Below are 10,140 nucleotides of genomic sequence, written 5' to 3'. Positions count from 1 at the left end.
AAAGCTATATTTCTATGAGATATGAGATATTCTTATGAAAATGTTGCCACGTTATTACTCCCATTATTACACTTCCTAGAACACATTAATATGCAAATTAGATGCAATGTATAGATACATGGTAAAGAATGAGAATATCAATTTATGGACATTTTAGTCACATAAAGTAATGTAGTTTATCAAACGGTTATATCTTTCATTACATAATTGAGATGAGTCTAAAAATAGCTTGAAACCTAAAAACTGATTGGTGAACGAAAAAAACAAAACATTGTTTTTGACTATACAGGCCTTTCCATGTCCATTTTTTAAAATATATAATTTAGTCCTACAAAGGATTTAGAATGAAATATGAATGAAATATCTTTTTTCAAAAACGTTCTTTTCTCCATTTGTTTCTTTTGCACCAACAAATGACATAAATGACATAAAAAAAAAGAAATAAAAGGTTGGTCTAGGACAGCTCTGCGGCTCTATACATTGGTTTTGATAAGAATCAAGACTGAAATGAGTAATAACAAGAAGAGATGAAATAAAGGGAATTTTGTGACAAAAATGCCTAGAGCTTATACAAGCTATTTGATAACTATAGTTAACACTTTAAAGCAAGGTTTCAGTTGTTGTTTAATGTAGGGATGTAACACACCACAAGCTGGTTGAACATTCATACAAATTTGTGACCCTGGACCACAAGTGTCATTTTTTCGAAATTGAGATTTATGCGTCATCTGAAAGATGAATAAATTAGCTTTAAACTGCATTGTTTGTTATGATGGGACAATGTTTGGTCGAGATACGACTATACAAAAAAATCTAAGGAGAAAATCACCTTTAAAGTTGTTCAAATTAAGTCCTTAGCAATGCATATCAATAACCAGATATTTTGTTTTGATATATTTATGATAGGAAATTTACAAAATATCTTCATGGAACATGATCTTTACTTAATACTCTTATGATTTTTGGCCTATAATAAAAAAAATATATAATTTTGACTCATACAATGTTTTTTTGGCTATTGCTACAAATATACCCCAGCGACTTAACACTGGTTTTGTGCTCCAGGGTCACATAAGTGATGAGTGATAAGTGATTCAATTCAGTTGAGATATTAAACGAAATGCGATACAGTTGGGGTTGGGAGTTTATATAAATGCATCTCTGAGGGAACCGACTGTCTTTAGAAAAGTGTGGATTATATTTTCTTTTCATCTCGCCTCCGATAACGCATATTAAAACAGTGTTAAGTAAACGCTGTATCACTGCTGTTCCATAAGTGCCACACATTTGATTTTGGGTTTGCTGTAAAATTTCAGTTTAGTTTTGTCATTTGACTTCTTTAAATTTCACAAAGAAAAAAAAATGCTTTGTCTGAGCATCATTTATCATTGGTCTTAACTCTAAAATTGTGTATTGCGTATCATATCGCATTGTGAGTTAAGTGAATCGTTACACTTCGAGTTTTATTAATATGAACCAACAATGAAAATTTTTTACACAAATTAGTTCATTGTCACCATTAACTAATGTACTTTTAAAATCAGATGTATCTGTTAAGATTAAAACTATTATGAGCGATGATTGTATATGTATTAACTAACATAAACATTAATAAATGCTATACAAGTATACTGAGCATTATACATATCTTTACTGTCACTTTTGATCATTTTAATGCATACTTGCTGAATAAAAGCATTAATTTCTTTAAAAAATGAAAAAAAAAAAAGGCTTATTGACCCCAAACTTTTACAAGGTAGTATACTTGTGTAGAGTATGTTCTGTGAAGGGTTGTGCTTTAGTTAACAGAGCATTAACCACTAAACCACCAGGAAACAGAAAATACAAATACACAATGGTAAAACAAGTCTCTTATTTAAAAAGAAGAATGTTTATTTCACTGTGAAATAGAGGGGAAAAAAACATACTTTGTCTACTTTTGATTTGATGGATAACTTGAAAATGAAACAATGACTCCCTGATCCAACATGGCAACCTTTATAAATGATGCTGCAGCTCTTGTCAGAATTAATTGCAATAATTACACATTTTCCAATGTAAGATCCATTCATGTCTTTTTCAAACTCTTAATTTTAAGTTCCCACTCTTAATTTTGTGAAAGCTCTGATTTCTCCCACCAATGTGCATGATTGAACCAAAATGGCAGCAGTTTGCACAGTTAACAACAAGTTAACAAGGTTTTAATCTCAACACTATTTTTACTGGTGTTAATATGTGCGCTTTTGTTTTCTCCAACAAACTTCCACATGGATCCATTTTGGATGAACACTGAAACATTTCTGAGGTTTATAATTGTTATAATTAAAGTAATTCCAACACAACATTAACAAAGCATTAGTTGGATAAAGAAACAGGAAATTAACCAAACAAACAGTTAATTTTATCTTCATGTCGGACCTTGATCAGGACAGCACCATATTTAATTTTTGATGTGAATGAAAACGGGCTGTGAGTAATAGAAGTACAATGCATTCAATGGATTGTATTGTTGTTTAATGAAATACAGACTGTTGACGAAACGCCAAAATCTAGGACCTTTATATAGTGTGTGCCATTATAAAACTCTAAGTCCAATCCTCACAGTCTCATTTTCACCCGTATTTAATTCAATATGGTGTCTAACCTAATTAAAGTCAACATCACAGTGGAATCTCGTTATTCGCGCAAAAAACTACGAATCACTGATGTCCACCGTATTGGAGTCTGAAAATAAATGGTGTGGAGACAGTTGGTCCTGTTCCTGTGTTGAAATCGACAGAGGGAGACTTTGAACAAGAATGGTTTCAGGTGGACCCATATCTAAACTATCTTCAGCGTGCTCAGAAATGTCCTGAGACGAGGAACCATCAATGTTCAGGGGTTCTTTTGGGGTGGCAATCGCTGGATTCGTCTCCGTTACCACCGTAACCTCAGTCCCACCCTCCTGGATGAGCTTGTGGAGGCTTTCCAGGTCAGAACAGGATGTTATGAAGGTGTGTGTGCCGTCGGAAGCGGACGCAGAACACGAGGCGATGAAGTTATGGGTACTGGTTTGAGGGCTTGTTTCACTGGAGTCGATCTGAGTGAGTAAAACCGTTTGGTGCTCGAGGCCGGACTCTGGCGCTAGCATGTTGACGTGCTGTATTACGGGGTTCAAAAGCACATTGTGATCCTCTGGACCGAGTAGAATGGCTCCAGCCTTTCCAGTGGCAGCTTGGACAAAAGTAGCCTCCGGTCCTATAGAGGGCGCCATGATGATCTTAAGATGTGTCGTGTTGTAGGAAGACGATGTGTCGGCTGTGACGGAGGTTTGTCCCGCTGTTTGTACTGGTTGATTGGTAACAGTTTGACTTTGTTGTTGTATTTTACTGTTATGCTGCCTCTTGTGGCTGCGAAGAGAGTCTTCCCTGACGAATGAAGCCTCGCACAAGTCACAACGAAAGGCTCGTGCTGCTTCCAGTCTCGCTCGGTAACGCGTGCTGAGAGGTTTCGGAGGCTCCTCCCCCGTTTCGCGTTCTCTTCCAGACTTACCCTGCTTGTCCAGTTTATCTGCGTGACACTTCCTCCTGTGAATTAACAAATTACTGCGCTGCTTACTAGCAAATGAACAGTGCTCGCATTTAAAGGGTCGTTCGTCTGAGTGCACGCGCTCGTGGATCTTGAGCGCCCCCTTGCTTGAGCAGGAGTAACTGCACTCGCTGCACTGCAAAGGCTGGGCCGGCTGGTGCTGGCGGGAATGGTGTCGCAGAGCAGCTTTGGCGGAGCACTGGAATTCGCATTTTGAGCAGCGGAAGGAGTCCGAGGCGCTGTGTTTCAGCTGCACGTGGGATTTTAAATTAGCCTTCATCGCACAGCGATATTCGCAGAGATCACACTTATAAGGCTTCTCGCCGGAGTGAACCCGACTGTGGCGCTTCAGGTCGGAGTTGATCTTGAATTTGGCATCGCATTGATTGCACTGGAACGGGGCGTCACCTGACGAAACATGTGAACTGAATACATCACAGCTCCCACTACTTCACAAAAAGGAACACGGTTCTAATCATGCTGTTTTGATAGCATCATACTTATCTAGCAAACACACAGATGTACAACTATATTTTGACATTTCAATTCGTTAATCTTTTGGCCAAACGTATGTATTTATATAACTGAATGCATGTGTTCTTCATTTTCATAACATGAGCAGTTTGGCTTTGATAACAAGAAACAGGAAAACCAGTGTTATCTTATGAATCTTTTGGCAAAGTTTCACATGCATTATCGTAAATTCTCAATAATCAGCTGTACCAGGAAATATTGTGCAGCTGAAAAAAACAATTAGAAAAACACTTGACTTTTGTGTGTTTTTTAAAATGATTTTAGTTGATTTTTTTTTTTTTGTTATTTTAATTGTTAACGAGTTTTATATATAAAATGGATGAAATAATGTGTGATATATATATGTATGTGTGTGTTTAAAAATTACACTGTAAAACCGAACAGTGAAATTAATCAAATGAAATTAGTTAATTGCACTCAAATAATAATGAAAGTTCATTGGACTTAATTTAAATAAGTTCTGTAAACTCAAAATTTTGTTGTAGTAAGGTGAACTTAAAATGATTGTGTTTTCTTGTTCCCAGCATGCTTTGCATCAGAAACAAGGAAAATAAATCAGGTTTTCGCCATCTCCCAATCTCAGTGAAAATTAGAGGAATTCTGCCAGTTAAGAAGGGCTTTGACGTGTAATTAAGAAAATCAGCACTAGGTGCCAGATTAATGCCAATAACTTGGATGTATCTGTAAAAGTGTTCTCTAATTTATTTTTCAAATATCACAGTGACCCTGAAATTTATGAAATTATGTTTATATGATATGTGTATGCTATATGTTTGATCTCCACTTTGTATCTATCTATCTATAGTAAAACAGTTATATTGTAAAATATTATCACAAATTATGGAGGAAAAAACTATATTTGAGTGCTTTTGCAAAGGAACAATGCTTTTTTTTGGTGGGAGTGCAATGTAATGCATCCTTCGTAAATAAAAGTGTTACTTCCTTTCAAAAACACCTAACATTTTGACATACTTCAGAACATATCTGACATTTATTCTTGGAAATACACAGGGTCTGTGCTCACCTGTGTGAGATCGGAGGTGAACGGTCAGCTGGCTGGAGTTGCGGCTGGCGTAAGGGCATATCTGACACTTAAAGGGTCTCTCATCATAGTGGATGCGAAGATGCTTCTTCAGGCTACTGCTGTCGGCCGCTGCGTACGGACAGTACTTACACTTGTGCGGTTTCTCTCCCGTGTGCAAACGGCTGTGAAGATTCAGCTTATCGCGACGACTAAAGCGTTTATGGCAGAGTTCACACTCGAAAGGCCTCTCACCTGAAGAGAGGAGTCAGATCTCAGCATTTTAATGTGCATTTGGCATCGTTTGGTAATGATAAAGTTTGAGATGATCCCATGGAATGATTTACCAGTGTGTGTTAAAATATGTCTCTCCATGTCTTTTTGGCCATACTGAGTTTTGAATGTACAACCTAAGGGAACAAAATGAACCAAAACAGCTTTTAAGCTCCATAGAGTGGAGATATTTCACTTTAAATACCTTATAAGTGAATATATGAAAGTAAGAAATGCAATAGCACTAACCTGAGAATGTGCATGTGTGTCTTTTTTGACTTAGTGCAGGTTTCAGCTTTTTGGAGGGGGCTTTCTGGGCTTTGGTGAGGGTCTTCTTCACTTTTGGTACACATGTCTGAAATGACTCTGACACCAAAAAAAAAAAAAAAACACACTTTTGTGACTACTCAACAGCGCAGTATACTATATATGAAGGGTAGTATGAACTTTTAAAAGGGACGTTAGTATTTGGACGTTAGCCTCACCACTGGGCCCAGCGTTTCGGGATGATATATGAGTCGACGGGATCTGGCAGCAGTTTTGCTTGTGTGCAAAGAAGTGTTCAAAGTTGTTGTACTGCTGTTTGCAGAAGCCACAGATGTGGATGTCAGGACTCACTTCTACTAACAGGTGGTTTATTCCTGTGGGGGAAAAAATACATATACATACATATATATTTATATATATATATATATATATATATATATATATATACACACACAAACATATATATACACACACACACACACACACACACACACACACACACACACACACACACACACACACACACATATATATATATATATATATATTCAATAAATAAATGTAACGAAGTAAATACAAATATTTAATATATACATGACTATCAATTTTTATATATATATATATATATATATATATATATATATATATATATATGTTTTTTTTTTACACCAAGCAAAAAAAAAAAAAAAAAAAAAACAAGTATATGTATTATATATTATTACAATTTTCAAACTGAACTGTATATTGTGTATGTATGAATATATATATATATATATATATATATATATATATATATATATATATATATATGTGTGTGTGGTGTGTGTGTATATATGTATATATGCTTGCGCGCGCGCACACACACACACACACACACACACACACACACACACACACACATTCAAATTGTAACATATAATATCAGAAATATGATTAAGTATATCAAATTGTAATATTAACTTTTATTGTCTGTAGAGACATTAAGTTAACAATGAATACAAACTATATCAATTAAACTTTATTCTTAGAATTATATACCAGAAAGGACTTTGATTCCTTCATATATCAACCTAACAGTGTAAATATATTCATCATGGTTGGGATCATTTGAGTTACCTGTAACGTTACTGCACAGAAATCTCTTTTCGAATCTGTTTTCGAACAGTGTTTTTTGTACCTTCTCCGCTGAACGTTGCCATGTGGATCTTGAAGCCCGCTGAGACTCGATCTGTGAAGTATCTGACAACTTTAATGCACCTTGTTGTTGTTCGGTGTCCTCTTCATTTCAAACGCTTTTCAGCAGAGTTTGCGGTTTTTGCGACAGTGTGAACTGCTTGACGGTAAACATCGGGGCAGCGATAGCAAAGAGCGCCTCACGCGTCAGGAGCGAGTATTTCACCACTGATATCTTGCTACCAAAAACAGGTTTTGGTAGGCGTACACGTTCAATTAAAATATTTTTTTCATTTTCAGTCAACCTTTCCTCACTACAAGGATTTTTAGCCTTTAAATAATGATGAAGAAATCTCCTTGGCACTCAGTTTGTATTTCATTCTTTATAAGTCTTCCTTCTCTTTTGAATGCAGTTACATCAGATGAACACACGGCGGCGCCCGCGCTCCATCATTCAACATAAATTTTATTTTATTCTATATATATTGTTGTTGTTTTAATCATTATATATATATACTTATTTATATAATCAATATAGTTTAATAAATTATATCACATGATTTATATGATCAATATTTATATAATTATTCAAATTTTTAATACATTTAATATTATTTTCATTAATTTGTATAATAGAGATATAATATACTGATATTACATATATATATATATATATATATATATATATATATATATATATATATATATATATATATATATATATATATATATATATATATACATATATATATATATATATATATACATATATATATATATATATATATATATATATATATATATTAAATAATATATTATTATACATAACATTATTAAAATATATATATATATATATATATATATATTAAATAATATATTATTATACATAACATTATTAAAAAATGTATAATTAATATGTATAAATGCAATATAATTTTCATAAAAATAAATATTATATATGTATATAATCTTAACAATATCTTATTATTATTATGTAAAAACTGTATTTGTAATAGTAATATTACACATTGTAATATATTTATATTATATTTGTAATACTAGAATAGTATTATTTGTATACAACACATTTACACATTTTGAAAGTGCATCAGCAGTATGTATTTCTGTAGCATTATAATTGTTATTGTTTTTTTTTATTTTATTTTTACCATTCTTTATAATAATTACTAATAAATAAATGTAATTGATATGATTTTGATAAAAGATAACACACACACATATTTTTTCACACTACCAAACATTTTTTTATATCTGAAAAGTCAAGGATGTTTAATGTACTCAAGTTTATTAATCAAAAGCATGTTCACTGCAATAGACAAAGATGAATATTTAATTCATTAATATTACAGTGAGCTGATCTTGAGCTACAAAACAACACAAAACAAATTTGAGTTTCACAAAACAAACTCATTCAGAAAGTATATGTGTTTCCATCGCCGCCAGCAGACAACACACTGACTGCCACATTTATATTCAATAAAATATTTACATATAATTCCTCGTCACCTCAGGCCATTCAGCTCAGGTTGTGGTGTGAAGAGTGTGAGTAATCCCACTCATCATTAATTTACACCCCATTTTCATTCCCATATGCTGTGATTCAGAGGCAGACCAGATCTGGATTCTCACATATGGTGAAACTGAAGAAATGAAAGGCACTGTCATGAATGTACTGACATTATGAGCTATGTGAATAAAACAAACACTTGACCACATTTACCACATCAAGCATAGAAAAAATATATAGATGAAATTCCTGGAGCTGATGATGACATCAAAACTCCAGACGGATCTGAGTCAAATCCTCAAAATCTTACTCACCTTCATGCCATAGATCCAAATCTTTTTATTATTATTATTATTATTATTATTATATATTTTTTTTGTGTGTACAAACATCAGGTGAACATATAAAAAAGTATCTTTTTATATAAGTATAACTATAATAATGTTTTTATATAAAAAAAAACAATGTATGCATTAATAATTACAATTATATAAATTTTTTTTACAACAGCATAATAATAATAATAATAATAATAATAATAATAATAATAATAATAATAATAATTAGAATTTGTATTTTTGGTTAATGTCTGGCGAACATGGTATATATTAAAATCATATTATATTTTAAATACAAAACAAAAATCTGTTTTTATATATTATATTATTTTATAATACATATTGTTTTTATAAAAAAATAAACATTTTAGAATTCTAATATGAAAACAATTATAATACTGTTTAAAAATTATTCTTATTATTTGGTGAGAATCTTATATATTAAAATCATTATATTGAAAACATCGAATTTTATATAGTATAATACAATATATATTACTTTTATCAAAACATTATTAACTATATTAATTATAATAATGTTAAAGCTATTTAAAAACACAACAAAATAATGATTATAAAAAGCTAAAATATTATTTTAATGCTTTTTTGTTACATTAAATATTTGGATATATAATAATAATATATATATTTTTTTGATATTTTGTGTAATTTCTATTAAACAACAGCGTATAGTGGCTAAGGGCTGTCAAGCTGCAAAAAGGACATTAAATGTACAGCAATGTGACATGAAGATAGCACACAATTTGATTGGTATCTTTGGGGTGACATGAAGGCAAGTAAATGACAGAAGTTTAATTTCTGGCTGAAGAATGGGGAGAAGTAGGCTATGTTAAATTTTTGGGTTTGTCACGAGGTACTTCAAGAGACTCAACTAGACATTCTGAAAACCTTAATACAGCATTTATAACAAGTCCTCCTTGAGCAATGTCAAGCCACTTCTGTTGCATACAACAGATGATAATACAGATTTAACCAACGTGCTTTTAATAAATATTTTGCAAGAACTGTGGAATTCCCCGTGGACCATTTTTAATAATCTATTAAAGTTCTTGTAATTCTCAGCCTTCGTAATTTCTCATCATCCTATAAACAGATGTTATGCCATGTTTACATAAAATTTCCTCGTTGTTTATGGAAAACGGGGGCAGAGACGGGGCATGCTTCAACATCTCCTCTAATGCTACGACAACAGATAAATGTGGAATCGAATGCAAAAATGAGTCAGCATAAAACTTTGGAAGGTGAAATGAAAGATGAACACGTAGACACCTATACGTTTCTGTCTGGGTTTAATAATCTAAAGATCCATGCCAGGTTTCGCCTAAGGTTACAGCAACAGTGTCCTAAATAATATCAGTAAAATGGGACGGACGGAAAGAGATGGGGAAAAATGAAATGTGTACAGCGGGGTGATGTGT

The 10,140-nt window shown here is 32.7% G+C and overlaps 1 protein-coding gene across 1 annotated transcript; it reads right to left on the bottom strand.

Moving 5' to 3' along the window:
* Positions 1-1,870: 1,870 nt before the first annotated feature.
* Positions 1,871-6,993, bottom strand: LOC113076337 (zinc finger protein 64 homolog, isoforms 1 and 2-like). Its single transcript, XM_026248969.1, has 6 exons — positions 6,840-6,993; positions 5,881-6,036; positions 5,645-5,761; positions 5,470-5,532; positions 5,126-5,377; positions 1,871-3,975 (listed from the first exon to the last, which is right to left on the bottom strand). The coding sequence occupies exons 1-6, from the start codon at positions 6,859-6,861 to the stop codon at positions 2,693-2,695; spliced, it is 1,893 nt and encodes a 630-aa protein (XP_026104754.1). The 5' UTR covers positions 6,862-6,993; the 3' UTR covers positions 1,871-2,692.
* Positions 6,994-10,140: the final 3,147 nt, after the last annotated feature.

The sequence above is a fragment of the Carassius auratus genome, unplaced genomic scaffold (genome assembly GCF_003368295.1).
Source record: "Carassius auratus strain Wakin unplaced genomic scaffold, ASM336829v1 scaf_tig00020014, whole genome shotgun sequence".
Taxonomy (NCBI): domain Eukaryota; kingdom Metazoa; phylum Chordata; class Actinopteri; order Cypriniformes; family Cyprinidae; genus Carassius; species Carassius auratus.
The sequence above is the reverse complement of the archived record's forward strand: the minus strand, read 5'-3'. Positions and strand labels throughout refer to the sequence as shown.